At 44.0% G+C, this 19,978-nt stretch overlaps 1 protein-coding gene and 2 long non-coding RNA genes across 5 annotated transcripts in view; 2 read left to right on the top strand and 1 right to left on the bottom strand.

Moving 5' to 3' along the window:
- Positions 1 to 147: 147 nt before the first annotated feature.
- LOC127913584 (uncharacterized) lies at positions 148 to 3,234 on the top strand. Its single transcript, XR_008086078.1, has 2 exons — positions 148 to 928; positions 1,837 to 3,234. It is a non-coding gene; the product is annotated as an uncharacterized LOC127913584 (long non-coding RNA).
- Positions 3,235 to 3,467: 233 nt separating this feature from the next.
- LOC118362302 (unconventional myosin-VI) overlaps positions 3,468 to 19,978 on the bottom strand; it is a 107,099-nt gene continuing 90,588 nt past the window's right edge. For all 3 annotated transcript variants that reach the window (XM_052485885.1, XM_052485884.1, XM_052485883.1), the window contains 4 exons: positions 15,626 to 15,726; positions 12,986 to 13,117; positions 6,355 to 6,573; positions 3,468 to 6,081 (listed from right to left, as the gene is read on the bottom strand). In XM_052485885.1, coding sequence (XP_052341845.1) covers positions 5,882 to 6,081; positions 6,355 to 6,573; positions 12,986 to 13,117; positions 15,626 to 15,726 — 652 coding nt within the window. In that variant the 3' untranslated portion in view covers positions 3,468 to 5,881. The remainder of the gene's footprint in view (positions 6,082 to 6,354; positions 6,574 to 12,985; positions 13,118 to 15,625; positions 15,727 to 19,978) is intronic.
- LOC127913583 (uncharacterized) lies at positions 8,746 to 9,283 on the top strand. Its single transcript, XR_008086077.1, has 3 exons — positions 8,746 to 8,838; positions 8,914 to 8,987; positions 9,219 to 9,283. It is a non-coding gene; the product is annotated as an uncharacterized LOC127913583 (long non-coding RNA).

The raw sequence follows: 19,978 nt of genomic DNA on the forward strand, positions 1-19,978 counted from the left end.
TATGCAAACATCACCTAATGTTTACTAATTCCGCTTATGACAAATAATCATTTAGATTCAAAAGAAACAACCTTCTATCCTGGCTATAGTAAGAACAGGGCTGACAAAACAAGAAAAATTACAGCTTCTTTGTGATTAAAAGTAAAGCTTTAATGAAGTAATGTACTCACATAGGTTCTGTGGTACATCTTAAAAACTTCCAGAACAGATCACATAACAAAGGCTTAAAACACTCAGAGAGGACAATGCATTGCCTGAGGAAAACCAGTCGGCTGAAACATGGTGCGTTCTGAGTATTTCTAATATTATCTGTTCTGTTCTTTTTTGAAAATGCACCACAGGTAAATCACAGGAATTTTCTTCATTAAATCTTTATTTTTGAATCGCCAAAGAAGCTCTCCCTACTTTTATTTCGAATGATCAGCTCTTCTGCGCTCATTTTTTTCTTTGGTTAGTTCCTTCAACAAATTCTGAAGGAACGCGTTTCTACTCCATAGTACAGTGAGGTATACTTTCATACCCTAAACCCATTCTATAGTATCCTCATTATTCAGTATCCATGAAATTAAATGAACCCTCAATGATAATGTAGAGATTAAATGTCTGACTGTCTATCAACAAACCATGCGGGTGAATGAGTAATAGAACCTTGTAGATGTCCAGTCAAACTCACGATCTTCCCTGGAGCACTAATATTACCCAACCTTCACCCTCAATGATTTCTTCCCTTGAAATTATATTTAGTGCCAAACGCATGCCTGCATACCCCTTTAATACGCTTCTAGTGTGTTCCTTGTGACCCATGAACAGTGTAAAGCTGTGTTTATCTGATACTTTTCCCCAGATCCCCAGACAGCTCTACACAACCAGACCCGACAAGCTAGTCTCTGAAATGGTAGATTTCCATCACTGTATACCACACAACGAGGTAGGGGTGAAAATTCTGATCTTGGGCTCAGTTTGAATGTATCATATTGTCTAAGGGTAGACACAGGGTTGGGTAGGTTAAATTCTAAATGTAATCCATTGCAGTTACTTACTACCTTGTCCAAAATTGTAACCATTAACGTAAAAGTAATCCAAGAAGCAATCATATCATTTTTCAAAATGATCTAATCTGATTACAATATATTTTTTCTGGTAACACAACTGATTTCAGCGACTGTTTTTTTTGTAATCACATTGCATGTAATCAGTTACTCCCCAACCCTGCGTAGACCTCAGTTGTCCAATATGTTTATATATTGTATTAAATACTTTCTAGGAAAAGCATTTCAAAGCATTAGAAGGTAAGACATCAGTTGACAAGGTTGATTCTGATTTACTACTTAACCAAACCATAGTTTCTAATGCTGTTGAGCATGATTATGATTTAGAAAATGTCAAAGTAAATTACTGGCAGTGACATTGTCCATCTGACATGAGCATAATTACTTATTAATAGGAATATAAATGATAATTGCAATATCACTGCATGCTAAAATGAAATTATTCAAATTATTGTGTGCAAGATAACCTATAAACATTCATAACATGTATTGTTTGTAATATAGTTAAATAATATGTAATTAATCTGGACGCTATAATCAGCAGCATGAAAGTCATTAAGGGATAATTTCACAACATTTAGCACTTATGAATCTTTCTTAAAGTGGGTGTTAATAATGACATACCGGTAAGTATGTACTGTTTAACTATTTTAATTGCGTTATATTTATATAATTTACTACTGTTTAGGGTATAGTTCATGTGTCAATATGATTACAAATGTAACGTGCAATTTCTGACATGAAATAATACTTGATATACCCTTTTTTCCACATGTCCACTTTTCAGACGTGGCGACCACCGAATGAGTACCGAACCTGTTGCCTGTTAAGGGCATCAGAAAACGAATGCTTTGAGGTAACTGTTCTTTGATGGCTAATTTCTTGGCACCAAGATTCTTGGTTGCTTTGAACTTGAGCGGTGTACTCGAAATATATCTTGTCTCTTGGAAATTCACGTCATGGCAGTGGACTCATCAATTACTGGAATTACTGCATACATGGAGAAGTGTACCTGGAATTACTGCATACATGGAGAAGTGTACCTAGGATTGGATGTTACTGGAATTACTGCATACATGGAGAAGTGTACCTAGGATTGGATGTTACTGGAATTACTGCATACATGGAGAAGTGTACCTAGGATTGGATGCATATTGCAGACGGTGTGTGGATATTACATGCTGGACTAGAAGGTTGTGTTAAGGTATACCCATCTATTTATACACAAGAGTATTTTCCTAACATTGAGTTGCACCCACCCCTTTTTGCCATCAGAACAGCCTCAATTCGTCAGGGCATGGACACTACAAGGTGTCGAAGGCAATCCACAGGGATACTGGCCCATGTTGACTCCAATGCTTCCCGCAGTTGTCTCAAGTTGGCTGAATGTCCTTTGGGTTGTGGACCATTCTTGATACACACAGGAAACTAATGAGCATGAAAACCTCAGCAGCGTTGAAGTTCGAGACACAAACTGGCTCGCCTGGAACCTACTACCATACCCTGTTCAAAGGCACTTAAATATTTTGTCTTGCCCATTCACCCTCTGAATGGCACACACACATTCACAATTTGTCTCAAGGCTTGAAAATCCTTATTTAACCTGTCTCCTCCCCTTCATCTACACTGATTGAAGTGGATTTAACAATTGCCATCAATTTGGAATCATAGTGTTCACCTGGATTCACCTGGTCAGTCTAGGTCATGGAGAGAGCAGATGTTCGTAATGTTTTGTATATTCAGTGTATATTGAAGGCTAGGAATGTTTTTCAGATACTGTATATCCTTGACAAAGGGTGTTTTTCTTTCCTCACAATGAGGTATTTATTTACAAATTGATACACATGGTGGTATTATGACCTTAGATGAGATATTGCTTTAATGTTATTCTAACCTTTGTTCAGTGTCCCAAAAAAGAAAATGAATGTAAATGTTAACGCTTTTTACTTCATTCATGTTGTTTAAAGCAGTATTCCTGTGTGTTATTTTAGCATAGTGTTGTGTAGATGCAAAATGTAGCAATACATTGGTGGGGAGAAAGTCAGTACTACAGTATACTGCTGTACGACACATTTCCACCAATCACGTGTGTTTTGAGAACAAGATCAAAAACACACTTGGTGGCTTCCCCCCCACCCTTTTACATTTAATATTGAAAAATAAAGTATTTTTCCTACAATATCTTAATTTGTGGGGGTCAATTGGTTATTTCATTAAATTGCTCACAATCAAAATGTATTTCAATGAATTTTCCATCAACATTGTCAAAGTATTGTTATTTCATGATGATGATTATTAGAATATCCATTCAGTCTTTGGCTCTTTACTGCTCTTCACTTGCATCAAACAAACAGTCATCAGCCGTTTAGGAAGTACAAATAGAAGTAGTCTTGCTATTAATTACAGTATACACAATGATAAAAGGTAGACTACATTTATTTCCTATATTGCAGTGCAACAATCAGCATACAATAGAAGTTAAATCTGAAATGGAAAAATAGCTACAAAGATTACACTGAGGAACGTGTAATGTCAACATTATTTCACTATACAGAAAATAAACAAGGATATCACTCTCATTATTAAATTGTTAATAAATGATAACTGCTGGTCCACAATGAGATGACGGACTCATAAGAAAGTCAAATATCAGCAAATGGAGTCAAGTAATCTAGATATCAAACCTGAAGGACAAAATATCACAATCACACGTACAAACGTTACAAACTTTCAACATGGTTAGAGATGGGTTAGCAGCAAGCTGACATCATCACGGAAAAGATGTACGCGCGTTTCCATGGGGCAGTCGTCAGCTGTGTTTATTGTGATTCTGGACGGCCAGATTGCTAGCAAGAATGACAAACTGCCTTGTGTGAAATTGTAAGTGGCTCGTTTCATCTCGTTCTTGGTACCATGTCTTGTTTTGAGGTGTTTTGACTGATTTCATGTCAATAATAATATGGCTAGAATTCGCTAGCTAGCTAAACAACAACTCACAATGTATTTGAGAGACAAGTGGTCATTGTGCACATTTATGTTTTCAATAAACATTGGAGATGAAATATAGCTTACATGTTGTCAACAATTTAAGCCAACACCGTCTGTTTCGCCCAATTGGTTGTGCATGCATCAGTTTTGTTGCTAAACCAACCCATCTATTAAAATAGTTTGACAATTGCATTTTATATTAGTGGTGAACAGAAAGCGCTTGGGAGTTCCCTCTATGAAAATACATTTACAAATGCCTACAAATCCTATGATTTAAAAAAATGTATAAACTTCTTTTAAAAAGGTCCACTGCAGCGGTTTTTGTCTCACTATTAAAATCATTTCTGGGTAACAATTAGTACCTTACTGTAATTGTTTTCAATTAAAATGGTCAAAAATGAACAAAAAAATAGCTTCTTAGCAAAGAGCAATTATTAAGCAAGAATTTAGTTTAGGACTATCTGGGAGTGGTCTAAGTAGGGAGGGGAAAACGGACAATTTGCTGTTACTGGCAGAGAGGTTTGGAACTCTCTTTCTTACTGGTCTATTAACTAATTCACCATTGAAGGCCACATGTACATACCATCAAAACAGGCGAAAATTTCAGACGGTCTTTTCAAACATTATCAGAATTTTCACAGTATTATTCCAACCTCATATTGTATCTTCGAAATATGTATAAAACACAGGCAAATCATGTTTTTGACTACACTGGGCCTCTTAGATGAGAATATATTGTGTCACCATGGCCTACAAATATAGTGCTTGAGGTTTCTTTCACCATGACATATTCATAGATAATAGGTAGACTCTACCACTGTGTGGCCTTCTCTGTCCCACTATTGTTTGTGGAGATATGTTCTGATGAAGGTTGGCTGCCGGGAAAGCTCAGCTATAAGTAAATTACATTTGCATCTGACTGGATGTGTGCAGATACTTTTTCCTGTTCCTCCAAATGTGACAAAAAAAAATAAAAATAGAAGATATTCGGAAAGTGTATATTTTCACAGCACCCCAAAGTGTTTTGTGCTCCACTTAATCTATGAGCGTTGTGGGTTAACAATGACATGCATAATTCAGTATTAGCTAAAATTAAGATGTTATTGTAGATACAGTATAAAAAAATACAAAGAAAGTGTAGTAACTAAATGTAACATGTCCCAGCATCACTGCAGCAACAAATAATCTGTTCTATTTGGACGATAACACTACTTATGACCTGCTTTATGCTGAAAAGGTAAACCCGAAATCCTAATTATACAACATAACATGAATAACATGTTATTCCCAGAGCCCATAAAGCCAAATACTTGTAACATTTATTCAATCAAATATAACAGTTCGAACAGTGCTTCGTTTTCATTTAGCAATGAAACAAGGAAGTGCAGCTTTGAAACATGTCTCAATAATATCAAATAGTTTTAAGGCCTCGAAGTAAAGATTTCATTTAAACGTAGCCATTGCATGAAGACGGGATGTATATTGGTCTTTATTTTCACACAGCAAAATAAACAAAACCCACAAAAATGCCAAAAATCTACTTTTAAAAAACACAACAAAGAACTAAGTAAAACTTTGAAATGCCCTCGGTGAGATAACTAAGCTTTGACAGAGTTTGGGAAACGCTGGGCTATCTGTGCACGTTTTGGTTTTAGCCCCAACATTACACAGTTGATTATTCGAATCAGCTGTGTAGTGCTTGGGCAAAAACCAGAACATGTACCCCTTGGTTTGGGAGACCCTGCATTAGCCTGAAAGGCTGCTATGATAGAGGGTGCTTCTGCTCTTTTCCCTTTACTTATTGCCTTCCTACTGAGCCTATGGACATGGGTGGTCCCTCTGGTTCACTGGAGGAGGTTCTGTAGCATGGCTGTGGCATACGTGGGCCTGGCCTGCTTGCTTTCGATGGCGTTTCGCAGGTATGTGATCCCGTCGCAGCGTTCCCAGATCTCCTCAAACTGCCGAGGCAGGATCTCAGCCCCTCTCTTCCGGGTCAGCCCGGTCTCTTCCAGGCTTAGCTCACACATCTCCATGTCGTCTTTCCCTGAGGATGGAGGGAGGGAGAGAGATAGAGAGACTCTGGCAGTCAAAACAGGATTTAATAGGGTAGGGAGAATGCATACACAGAGAATATATATGATTGAATAGGGATATTTTCAGGACACACGCACAAAACCATCTACTTGACACACATAATTACTCACCAACTAAATGTAATAACTAAAACATGCACTAATACATACTGCACTTAGAGTTTCAAACACATCAATGTACATATCCAGAAGATATCAAAGCTGATCCAGCTGGAGGGACCCACCTGCCACCAGCAGGATGGGCTGCTTGTCTGGGTGCAGTTCCAACTGCCTGGCGATCCAAGGCCCGTCAAAGTGGGAATACCACCAACCCTTCTTCTTGTTCTGGGGGTCCTTGTACTGGTCAGCGGGCCGGATGAAGGGAATGCGGAAGTATCGCTGCTGGCGGTTCATGGCCATCTCCTGCTGCTGGGTGGCCACGGCCGGGGCCGGATTCTGTTGGGCTATAATGTGGCGGGTTTGACGTCATTATACTGCCAGATATGATATTATGTGATTACATTTGGAATTACGGGTGTTTTTGTTTCGTAGGAGGAACAATCCTGTGTTGGTCCCGTGTGACTCAGTTGGTAGAGCATGGCACTTGCAACGCCATGGTTGTGGGTTTGATTCCCATGGGGGACGAGTATGGAAAAAGAGTATGAAAATGCATGCACTCACTACTGTCAGTCACTCTGGAGAAGAGCGTCTGCTGAATGACTAAAATGTACAATTTTATACAGAGAAGAGTCCATTAATGTTTGAAGCAATTTCCTCTCTGAAGTTAAGACCATGACTGAGTTGAAGGGGTGAATCTTTGGATGGTGGAAGTAAGCAAAAACATGAAACTCTGAAAATATAAGACATCAAAGATGAGATAAAATACACAAACACATGCCATGGGGGGAAGCCAGGTAAGCTGCTTACAAGGCAGACTTTCAAGAACTTGCTTCCTGAAACCAAACCAAAGGCAAAGTAAATGGGACCTCCGAGAAAGCTTTCACATCAATAGAGACATATGCAAATATAGGGAAAGCAACTAAATCTGTCTGTTCCTGGGATGAAAAAGAAATGAAGGGCAAACAAAGGAGACTGTAGCTTTCATGTGCGTAAAGAATATATTTACTTTAAAAGTGTTTTTTGGGGTACGAGGTGAATGCATCATGCTTAGCTGGTTTCCGAGCCCGAGATGAATGCATCATGCTTGGCTGTTTTCAAATCAAATCACATTTTATTGGTCACATACTCATGGTTAGCAGATGTTATTGCGATTGCAGCGAAATGCTTACGCTTCTAGATCTGACAGTGCAGCAATATCTAACAGGTAATATCTAAAAATTCCACAACAAAACCTAATACACACAATCTAGTAAAGGAATATGAGGAGAATATGTAGGTATAAAATATATGGATGAGCAGTGACAGAGCAGTTAAGATGTAATAGACAGTAAATAATAGATAGTGAAGGATACATTATATACATATGAGATGAGTAATGCAGGATATGTAAACATTCTTAGTGACATTATCAAAAGTGACTAGTGGTCCATTTATTAAAGTGGCCAATGACATCAAGTATGTTGGTAGGCAGCCGCCTCTCTGTGCTAGTGGTGGCTGTTCAACAATCTGATGGCCTTGAGATTGAAAAACATCTATCTCTCTGTCCCAGCTCTGATGCACCTATACTGACCTCACCATCTGGATGGAAGCGGGGTGAACAAGCAGTGGCTCGGGTGGTTATTGTTGTTGATGATCTTTTTTGCGTTCCTGTGACATCGGGTGCTGTCGGTGTCTTGGAGCGCATGTAGTTTGCCCCGGTGATGCGTTGTGCAGACCGCACCACCCTCTGGAGAGCCCTGCGGTTGTGGGCGGTGCAGTTGCTGTACCAGGCGGTGATACACGCTTCACCACGCTGTCTGTGTGGGTGGACCATTTCAGTTTGTCCGTGATGTGTACGCCGAGGAACTTAAACCTCTCCACCCTTTCCACTACTGTCCTGTCAATGTAGATAGATAGGGGGCTGCTCCCTCTGCTATTTCCTGAAGTCCACGGTCATCTCTTTTGTTTTGCTGACATTGAGTGTGAGGTTATTTTCCTGACACCACACTCCGAGGGCCCTCACATCCTCCCTGTAGGCTGTCTCGTCGTTGTTGGTAATCAAGCCTAGCACTGTAGTGTCGTATGCAAACTTGATGATTCAGTTGGAGGCGTGCATGGCCTTGCAGTCGTGGGTGAACAGGGAGTACAGGAGGGGGCTGAGAATGCACCCTTGTGGGGCCCCAGTGTTGAGGATCAGTGGAGTGGAGATGTTGTTTCCTACCTTCACCACCTGGGGGCAGCCCATCAGGAAGTCCAGGACCCAGTTGCACAGGGCGGGGTCGAGACCTGGGGTCGATACACAGGGTCTCAAGCTTAATGATGAGTTTGGAGGGTGTTGAATGCATCATGCCTGGCTGTTTTCCGGTCCGAGGTGAACACAACATGCTTGGCTGTTTTCCGGGTCCGAGGTGAACACAACATGCTTGGCTGGTTTCCAGGTCCGAGGTGAACACATCATGCCTGGCTGGTTTCCGGGTCCGAGGTGAACCCATCATGCCTGGCTGGTTTCCGGGTCCGAGGTGAACACATCATGCTTGGCTGGTTTCCGGGTCCGAGGTGAACACATCATGCCTGGCTGGTTTCCGGGTCTGAGGTGAACACATCATGCCTGGCTGGTTTCCGGGTCTGAGGTGAATACATCATGCCTGGCTGGTTTCCGGGTCTGAGGTGAACACATCATGCCTGGCTGGTTTCCGGGTCCTGAGGTGAACACATCATGCTTGGCTGGTTTCCGGGTCTGAGGTGAATACATCATGCTTGGCTGGTTTCCGGGTCCAAGGTGAACGCATCATGCCTGGCTGGTTTCCGGGTCATCATGCTTGGCTGGGAGAGGTGAACCCATCATACCTGGCTGGTTTCCGGGGGTCCATCAAGGTGAATACATCATGCCTGGCTGGTTTCATGCTTGGCTGGTCCAAGGTGAACGCATCATGCTTGGCTGGTTTCCGGGTCCAAGGTGAATGCATCATGCTTGGCTGGTTTCCGGGTCCAAGGTGATCATGCTTGGCAGGTGAACGCATCACGCCTGGCTGGTTTCCGGGTCTGAGGTGAATACATCATGCTTGGCTGGTTGGAGCGCATCATACCTGGCTGGTTTGGTCATCATGCTTGGCTGGTTTCCGGGTCTGAGGTGAATACATCATGCTTGGCTGGTTGGAGCGAGTGGTCACGGTAGTGCACCACTAAACCCGATGAGGCGTCGTGGCAGCTGAGTCTTATTGGACGGGAGCTACAGTAGGTTTTAGAGCCGGGCTTTTTAGAAAACAAAGTGAATGTCTGAAAAGAACATGTGGGTTATTTATAAAATGTGCATTAATCCTCCTCCATCATCATGAGAAGAGATGACGCCATGGAGACACCCCTGTTTTTACCGTCTTGCGCTCACTGGTGCATTGCTGCTTTTTCTTGCTTCTATTCCATGTTAATACGACAGGAACGCAAATGACTATTTCCCATTTTAAAAGTCAAGTAGTGTTGTCATGATACCAGAATTTTGACTTTGATACGATTCAGTTTAAATATCACAATACTCGATACCATCATGATACTCGATACTAAACTGATACCACAGCAAAAAAAAGAAGGCATATTAACCAAAGTGACAGAATGGCACTTGATCCAGACAGATAACTCTTCTCCCCCTACAATTGCTGGGCATCTTTTTGAGTAACTATCATTTCATTTGAAAAAGGTTACATCAAAATGTTTTAGAGACTGTTGATTAATTAATGCATACATGGCTATATAAATCATACACTCAATTTTACTTTGTTTTTTACCAATCTAACTACATAACAGTAATCATTTATTTGAATGGTAAATCTCTATTGACAATTTGGGTAAATCAAGGCCTATTCACAATACAGGTGAATGCATATTCATTAGTAGTCTGTGCATGCATTGAGTTACTGAGCTTGTTTTGGCTGATTTCATGGGGCTTCAGATGACAATCTGTTTCCCTTCCATTTGGGACTTGTGTTGTACTGATCAACATTTGCATAGAAATATCTTCTTTTAGAAAAGTGTGCCCTGTCTCTTTAACCAGTAAGAACGTCATTGAGAGGGCCGGCCCGTCAGAGCCCTATTCACACACACTGTTGGTTCAATAGATAATCTTTGGAAGAAAGAGACTGATGAAGTGAATAAATAAGGTTTTGGTGGCAATCAGCTTTGAAATCAGCATATTTTGCGTTATGGTTTGCATATTATCACAAAGTACTGATGTTCTAATAAGGGAAGTTATCCTACAAAGCTGGAAGCTAACGGTATCTTCTTGCATTGTAACGTGTTCTAGCTGGTAAGGACATTGTTTTGCCAATAGTTTCAACAGTTCTACATGCCGTGTTGCATTACTCAAGTGTGTTAACTTCTGTGCAGCATGAGGGAGGAGCTAACATGATGCAGACTCCCAGTGCAGGCTAAGTGGAGCATGAGTGAGGAGCTAACATGATGCGGACTCCCAGCGCAGGCTAAGTGGAGCATGAGTGAGGAGCTAACATGATGCGGCCCAGACTCCAAGTGCAGGCTAAGTGGAGCATGAGTGAGGAGCTAACATGATGCAGACTACCAGCACAGGCTAAGTGGAGCATGAGTGAGGAGCTAACATGATGCAGACTCCCAGCGCAGGCTAAGTGGAGCATGAGTGAGGAGCTAACATGATGCGGCCCAGACTCCAAGTGCAGGCTAAGTGGAGCATGAGTGAGAAGCTAACATGATGCAGACTACCAGCACAGGCTAAGTGGAGCATGAGTGAGGAGCTAACATGATGCAGACTCCCAGCGCAGGCTAAGTGGAGCATGAGTGAGGAGCTAACATGATGCGGCCCAGACAACCAGTGCAGGCTAAGTGTAGCATGAGTGAGGAGCTAACATGATGCAGACTCCCAGTGCAGGTAAATGGAGCATGAGTGAGGAGCTAACATGATGCAGACTCCCAGTGCAGGCTAAGTGGAGCATGAGTGACGAGCTAACATGATGCGGCCCAGACTCCCAGTGCAGGCTAAGTGGAGCATGAGTGATGCAGACTCCCCGTGCAGGCTAAGTGGAGCATGAGTGAGGAGCTAACATGATGCAGACTCCCAGTGCAGGCTAAGTGGAGCATGGGTGATGCAGACTCCCCGTGCAGGCTAAGTGGAGCATGAGTGAGGAGCTAACATGATGCAGACTCCCAGTGCAGGCTAAGTGGAGCATGAGTGAGGAGCTAACATGATGCGGCCCAGACAACCAGTGCAGGCTAAGTGGAGCATGAGTGAGGAGCAAACATGATGCAGACACCCAGTGCAGGCTAAGTGGAGCATGAGTGAGGAGCTAACATGATGCAGACTCCCAGTGCAGGCTAAGTGGAGCATGAGTGAGGAGCTAACATGATGCAGACTCACAGTGCAGGCTAAGTGGAGCATGAGTGAGGAGCTAACATGATGCAGACTCCCAGTGCAGGCAAAGTGGAGCATGAGTGAGGAGCTAACATGATGCAGACTCACAGTGCAGGCTAAGTGGAGCATGAGTGAGGTGCTAACATGATGCAGACTCCCAGTGCAGGCTAAGTGGAGCATGAGTGAGGAGCTAACATGATGCAGACTCACAGTGCAGGCTAAGTGGAGCATGAGTGAGGAGCTAACATGATGCAGACTCCCAGTGCAGGCAAAGTGGAGCATGAGTGAGGAGCTGACATGATGCAGACTCCCAGCGCAGGCTAAGTGGAGCATGAGTGAGGAGCTAACATGATGCGGCCCAGACTCCCAGTGCAGGCTAAGTGGAGCATGAGTGAGGAGCTGACATGATGCAGACTCCCAGTGCAGGCTAAGTGGAGCATGAGTGAGGAGCTAACATGATGCGGCCCAGACTCCCAGTGCAGGCTAAGTGGAGCATGAGTGAGGAGCTAACATGATGCGGCCCAGACAACCAGTGCAGGCTAAGTGGAGCATGAGTGAGAAGCTAACATGATGCGGCCCAGACTCCCAGTGCAGGCTAAGTGGAGCATGAGTAAGGAGCTAACATGATGCAGACTACCAGCGCAGGCTAAGTGGCGCATGAGTGAGGAGCTAACATGATGCGGCCCAGACTCCCAGTGCAGGCTAGGTGGAGCATGAGTGAGGAGCTAACATGATGCGGCCCAGACTCCCAGTGCAGGCTTAGTGGAGCATGAGTGAGGAGCTAACATGATGCAGACACCCAGTGCAGGCTAAGTGGAGCATGAGTGAGGAGCTAACATGATGCGGCCCAGACTCCCAGTGCAGGCTAAGTGGAGCATGAGTGAGGAGCTAACATGATGCAGACCACCAGCGCAGGCTAAGTGGAGCATGAGTGAGGAGCTAACATGATGCAGACCACCAGCGCAGGCTAAGTGGAGCATGAGTGAGGAGCTAACATGATGCAGACACCCAGTGCAGGCAAAGTGGAGCATGAGTGAGGAGCTAAAATGATGCAGACTCCCAGTGCATGCTAAGTGGAGCAGGCACGGTGCTTTTGACCTATAAGGGGGACATTGGCTGCTCTGATAGACAGACTTGATCTGTGAAACACATTTAACAAAAGTATTGTTTTACATGTTCTAGTATTGAAAAAGTATCGATGTTTCAGGAATATCGTGCAGAAAGAAATAAAAAACAGATGAAAGAAACTGATAAAAAAGGATGCTACTGGTGAAAACGCGGAGTCCTTAATGGACACAAATTGTGATAGCGGGGTTAAGCCAGAACGTGTTAATGTCTGAACACAATCCTGGGTTGAGGAGCGCAGTCTACAGTAGTAGCATCCCAGGACAGGGAATCTCACTCACCGTAGTCAGTGATAGATTTGGGGGCCCTCTGCTCAGCAGCTGTGTCACGTTTCTTGTTCTTGGATTTCCAGGCGTGGTAGACCTTGAGACGGCGATGGAACTCCTCCCTGCATGCCGCCAGCAGCTCAATATCTACACAGGGATGACAACAGTAAATTAAACATGCTTAAGGTTATAGGAGTAGGCCCTTCCATTTTATGCCACCATTAATGTAATATCCGTGAAACAAATATGGACTATTGTCTATACCACCTTTACCAATAAAATATACACTGAAAAAAAATATAGACGCAACATGTAAAGTGTTGGTCCCATGTTTCATGAGCCGAAATAAAAGATCCCATACATTTTCCATATGACCAAAAGATTATTTCTCAAAAATGTTGTGCACAAATTTGTTTACATCCCTGTTAGTGAGCATTTCTCCTTTACCAAGCTAATCCATCCACCTGACAGGTTTGGCATATCAAGAAGCTGATTAAACAATATGATCATTATTACACAGGTGCACCTGTGTCTATACAATGCCACAGAGGTCTCAAGTTGGAGAATGTAATTGGAATGCTGACCGCAGGAATATCCACCAGAGCTGTTTCCAAAGAATCAAATGTTAATTTCTCTACCATAAGCCACCTCAAACGTCATTTTAGAGAATTTGGCAATACCTCCAACAGGCCTCAACCTCAAACCATGTATAACCATGCCAGCCCAGGACCGCCACATCCGGCTTCTTCACCTGTGGGATCGTCTGAGACCAGCTACCCGGACAGCTGATGAAACTGTTGGTTGGCACAGTTGGCACAGTTTCTGACAAAACTGTCAGAAACTGTCTCACGGAAGCTCATCTGCATGCTCGTCACCTCACCAGGGTCTTGACCTGACTGTAGTTTGGCATCAGTGGGCAAATGCTCACCTTCACTGGCATGCTGGAGAAGTGTGCTCTTCACAGATTCATCTCGGTTTCAACTGTACCGGGCAGATGGCAGACAGTGTGTACGGTGTTGCATTTTATCGATGGCAATTTGAATGCACAGAGATACCGTAACAAGATCCTGATGCCCATTGTGATGCTCTTCATCTGCCGCCATCACCTCATGTTTCAGCATGATAATGCACAGCCCCATGTCGCAAGGTCCCAGTTGGCCTGCATACTCAACAGACATGTCACGCATTAAGCCTGTTTGGTATGCTCTGGATCGACCCGTATGACAGCAAGTTCCAGTTCCTGCCATTATCCAGGAACTTCACATATACATTGAAGAGGAGTGGGACAACATTTCACAGGACAATCAACAGCCTGATAAACTATGTGAAGGAGATGTGTCTCGCTACATGAGGCAAATGGTGGTCACACCAGATACTGACTAGTTTTCTGATCCACGGCCCTATTTTTATTTTTTTTACGGTATCTGTGACCAACATAAGCATATCTGCATTCCCAGTCATGTGAAATGAATAGATTGGGCCTAATGTATTTATTTCAATTTACTAATTTACTTATATGAACTATAAGTCTTTGAAATTGTTGCATGTAGCGATTATATTTTTGTTCAGTATAATTTCTGTGAATCAAATGTGGAGTATTATCTATACATACCTCCTTTACCAATAAAATGTTGGTTATATCGATATAGTTTGAACATTCACAACTGGCCCAATGAACAGGTAAGTCTACACTCACACACAGTCGTTGCAATGTTTTTTTTATAAAACAGATATAACGATATGGGAAAATGAAAATAATATCGACACAGATTTTCCATATCGGTGCCCATCACTAGGTACACATGTAATAATATTCAAGGTAATCCTCAAGTTTTAATCTGCACCGGTCAGGAAACGACAAACGTTCAAATTGGTGAGAGAAAGCTGCAACAGGATGGGTGTAAATAATTCAAAAGGGCCGTGGAGAACGTAACAAAATCGTTACAACCCTCCAGATTTAATTTCCATCACAATTAATGCATTAGACAATTAGCCAGTTTCCCATCCACTCATATAGGGAACTTCAGGGCTGTGAACTAAATTAATCGGGCTATTAGCAGAACTGTTGGTCCGGAGCGCTCCCTAACTGCCAGCTGGCCTATTCATCTGTTTACATGTGGATTCAGACAGACGGTAGGACTCTCCTCCATGTTTTACTACTGAAGCTGCTACAGAGAGTAAAACACTGTAATCCACCATAATGGTAATCATTTCATCGTCTGCCACCGGACTGCATCCTTATTAACGTAGCAGCTGTGCGTACACTCTCCCGTCGGCCCTGGTCGACAGTTTCGCCCGGCTGCAATCTCCTCAAAATTACCCTTTGGCTGTCCCTGAAAACTATAGGAGAAATCACACCAAGGCAGGAAACTCAAGAGCGGGGTGAAAAGAAAAAGAAACATAGCACACTTTTGAAGAGGTTACATTACTGAAAACACGGCCAGATGTTCAATTATTAACAAAGGGGCTGAATTAATGATGGCGTGATTGATGGAGGTGCACAGAGCAGGATCAAGAATCTCCCCGAGAGCTCAACACCTTGCCTGTTTCTCCCAGGGCTTTTTCAGAGTAGCATAGTGAATGGATGGGGCCCCATGCTGTTAGTAGCCCTTCAGGGCTGGTAGTGGTGAGAGGGGTTGGGGGGGAAAGTCTTACCGCACGAGGTGTTGATGACGTCCCGCAGCTCGGCGTATTTCCACTTGCTCAGGTCGTACTTCTTCACGCCACCGGCTTTGAGTGCCTGCACCTGTGAACCCCTGCAGTCTCGGCAAGCAAGGGAGAGAAGAGAGGAAGTCAATTAAATTGCAATTGAACATCTGACAGGTCCAAGGAGTGTGACGTCTCGGAATCTCAGCTCGGATTGGTGCACCATAGTGCTGTGGTCATGTTCAGACACTAAACTACTGGTAACAACAGAGAAGTTATCAAGTGCTAAGTTGGGGGAAATCTGTCTGAGGGTAGCCAGACTGCATGTATCTGCCCATTTCACCCTATAACCTACTCCCTAGTCCCCACCCACTAGGGCTGTCCCCTACTAAAAAAAAAGAGAAAGTCTGGTCAAAATGTTAAAATGTGTATCTTTCCATATGTGTTTTACTAAAATCAACTATAAATGCACTGAGCTCATTGTTTGACGAAATAAGACAAATAACTCAAGAGGGTGCCAGAAATCAAGATAACCTGACCATCCTCCCGCTCCTACTGGCTTTCGCAGGTTCTACTGTTTCTCTCCTGAAGTTGCTGGTTATACGCTACACGAGGAATCGGCAACCTTTCATGTGGAATTCCAATTTATCTTCCCATTTCTACTGATCCGCATGCCACAGTTAGGGTTTTCATATGCACATTTTTTGTGGAACAGTTTAATTTATAATAACGTCTTCGTATCTCAAAATCATTGTCATGTGGTTTATCAAAATTCTATCAAAATCTAAATGAAAATTATACAAACCTAAAAAGTAACTTCTATTGCCATTTCCAACAACGTAAAAATATCCTATAAAGTCAACAAATAAAAACACTGTAGCCTGCAGGGAAAACATATCCTGATAAAAATAAATATTCTATAAATCACATTGGCTACATTGCAACAAACTTGAAACATTGTATCCATTAACTTGGGTCCCTCCAGAAGCCGGAGCTAGTAAACTTGCAACATTATAAAATATTCTGGGCCAGTGAACTCGGGACAAAGACAGCTGTAGGCTATTTGGGCAAGGGATAAAAAGTAATTAGGTAGGCCTATTTTATGACATTTCCACTGGATCAGAGAGCTGTAAAGATTTATATGCCTACAGTTGCAAGCGGGCCAGGTACCCTGTAGGCCTAATTCTATGCGTAGTCAGGTGCGTGTCCTTACTCAAAATTGACAGGAGTGCTCAAAACAAAAGACAGTGACTAAATATGTAAGTGGAATTAAATAAACCAAAATGTTTCTCAAAAGTGTAGCATAGGGTGTGCACTCTACAAACAATGTGTCCACATCGACAGTGAGAACAGTAAAAGACTGGAATAATATTAATTGAATGCCTTAACAGAAATAACCGTAAACAAACAAAACATTGTAGAACAGAAAGTATAGGAATTAATGGTAAATGTACTACTGGTGAAATACGTAATGGAGAATTGATAGACACTAACTATTCACACAATAAAGTTATGAAAAAATGAATGTGCACAAATGTGCGTGAGCGCGCGCATTCTGGAGAGATGAAAATTATACATCTCAGCCACACTCCGCTTTCTTTGACTGTGCCATTCCCGTGGCCTCCACAACGGATTAGTGTCGGCCTCCACAACGGATTAGTGTCGGGCCTCCACAACGGATTAGTGTCGGGCCTCCACAACGGATTAGTGTCGGGCCTCCACAACGGATTAGTGTCGGGCCTCCACAACGGATTAGTGTCGGGCCTCCACAACGGATTAGTGTCGGGCCTCCACAACGGATTAGTGTCGGGCCTCCACAACGGATTAGTGTCGGCCTCCACAACGGATTAGTGTCGGCCTCCACAACGGATTAGTGTCGGCCTCCACAACGGATTAGTGTCGGCCTCCACAACGGATTAGTGTCGGCCTCCACAACGGATTAGTGTCGGCCTCCACAACGGATTAGTGTCGGGCCTCCACAACGGATTAGTGTCGGGCCTCCACAACGGATTAGTGTCGGGCCTCCACAACGGATTAGTGTCGGGCCTCCACAACGGATTAGTGTCGGGCCTCCACAACGGATTAGTGTCGGCCTCCACAACGGATTAGTGTCGGGCCTCCACAACGGATTAGTGTCGGGCCTCCGGATTAGTGTCGGCCTCCACAACAACGGATTAGTGTCGGGCCTCCACAACGGATTAGTGTCGGGCCTCCACAACGGATTAGTGTCGGGCCTCCACAACGGATTAGTGTCGGGCCTCCACAACGGATTAGTGTCGGCCTCCACAACGGATTAGTGTCGGCCTCCACAACGGATTAGTGTCGGGCCTCCACAACGGATTAGTGTCGGGCCTCCACAACGGATTAGTGTCGGGCCTCCACAACGGATTAGTGTCGGGCCTCCACAACGGATTAGTGTCGGCCTCCACAACGGATTAGTGTCGGCCTCCACAACGGATTAGTGTCGGCCTCCACAACGGATTAGTGTCGGGCCTCCACAACGGATTAGTGTCGGGCCTCCACAACGGATTAGTGTCGGGCCTCCACAACGGATTAGTGTCGGCCTCCACAACGGATTAGTGTCGGCCTCCACAACGGATTAGTGTCGGCCTCCACAACGGATTAGTGTCGGGCCTCCACAACGGATTAGTGTCGGCCTCCACAACGGATTAGTGTCGGCCTCCACAACGGATTAGTGTCGGGCCTCCACAACGGATTAGTTTCGGCCTCCACAACGGATTAGTGTCGGCCTCCACAACGGATTAGTGTCGGGCCTCCACAACGGATTAGTGTCGGCCTCCACAACGGATTAGTGTCGGCCTCCACAACGGATTAGTGTCGGCCTCCACAACGGATTAGTGTCGGCCTCCACAACGGATTAGTGTCGGCCTCCACAACGGATTAGTGTCGGGCCTCCACAACGGATTAGTGTCGGGCCTCCACAACGGATTAGTGTCGGCCTCCACAACGGATTAGTGTCGGCCTCCACAACGGATTAGTGTCGGCCTCCACAACGGATTAGTGTCGGCCTCCACAACGGATTAGTGTCGGCCTCCACAACGGATTAGTGTCGGCCTCCACAACGGATTAGTGTCGGGCCTCCACAACGGATTAGTGTCGGCCTCCACAACGGATTAGTCTCGGCCTCCACAACGGATTAGTCTCGGCCTCCACAACGGATTAGTGTCGGCCTCCACAACGGATTAGTGTCGGCCTCCACAACGGATTAGTGTCGGCCTCCACAACGGATTAGTGTCGGGCCTCCACAACGGATTAGTGTCGGGCCTCCACAACAGATTAGTGTCGGCCTCCACAACGGATTAGTGTCGGCCTCCACAACGGATTAGTGTCGGCCTCCACAACGGATTAGTGTCGGCCTCCACAACGGATTAGTGTCGGCCTCCACAACGGATTAGTGTCTGCCTCCACAACGGATTAGTCTCTGCCTCCACAACGGATTAGTTCACAGAGATGGGCGCAAATAAGACAGGTGTCTCGTGTGCCCCAAAAAATGATATATTTGTTTTATACATAGTACCAGTCAAAAGTTTGGAGACACCTACTCATTCAAGGGTTTTTCTACATTTTTTGTACTATTGTCTACATTGTGGAGTAATAGTGAAAACATCAAAACTATGAATAAACACAATTGGGATCAAAAAGTAACCAAACAGGTGTTAAATCAAAATATATTTTATATTTGAGATTCTTCAAATAGGCACTCTTTGTCTTGACAGCTTTGCACACTCTTGCCATTCTCTCAACCAGCTTCACCAGGAATGTTTTCCCAAAAGTCTAGAAGGAGTTCCCACATATGCTAAGCACCTGTTGGCTGCTTTTCCTTCACTCCGCCGTCTGGCCCATCCCAAACCACCTCAATTTGTTTGAGGTCGGGGGATTGTGGAGGCCAGGTCATCTGATACAGCACTCCATCACTCTAATTTCTTGGTAAAATAACCCTTACACAGCCTGGAGGTGTGTTGGGTCATTATCCTGTTGAAAAACCAATATTAGTCCCAATAAGCCCAAACCAGATGGGATGGTGTATCACTGCAGAATGCTGTAGTAGCCATGCTGGATAAGTGTGCCTTGAATTCTAAATAAATCACTGACGGTGTCACCATCAAAGCACCCCCACACCATAACACCACCTCCTCCATGCTTTAGGTGGGAAATACACATGTGGAGATGATCCGTTCATCCACACCGCGTCTCACAAAGACACGGCGGTTGGAACCAAAAATCTCCAATTTGGACTCCAGACCAAAGGACAAATTTCCACCAGTCTAATGTCCATTGCTTGCGTTTCTTGGCCCAAGCAAGTCTCTCCTTCTTATTGGTGTCCTTTAGAGGAGGTATCTT

The sequence above is a fragment of the Oncorhynchus keta genome, chromosome 29 (genome assembly GCF_023373465.1).
Source record: "Oncorhynchus keta strain PuntledgeMale-10-30-2019 chromosome 29, Oket_V2, whole genome shotgun sequence".
Lineage (NCBI taxonomy): Eukaryota > Metazoa > Chordata > Actinopteri > Salmoniformes > Salmonidae > Oncorhynchus > Oncorhynchus keta.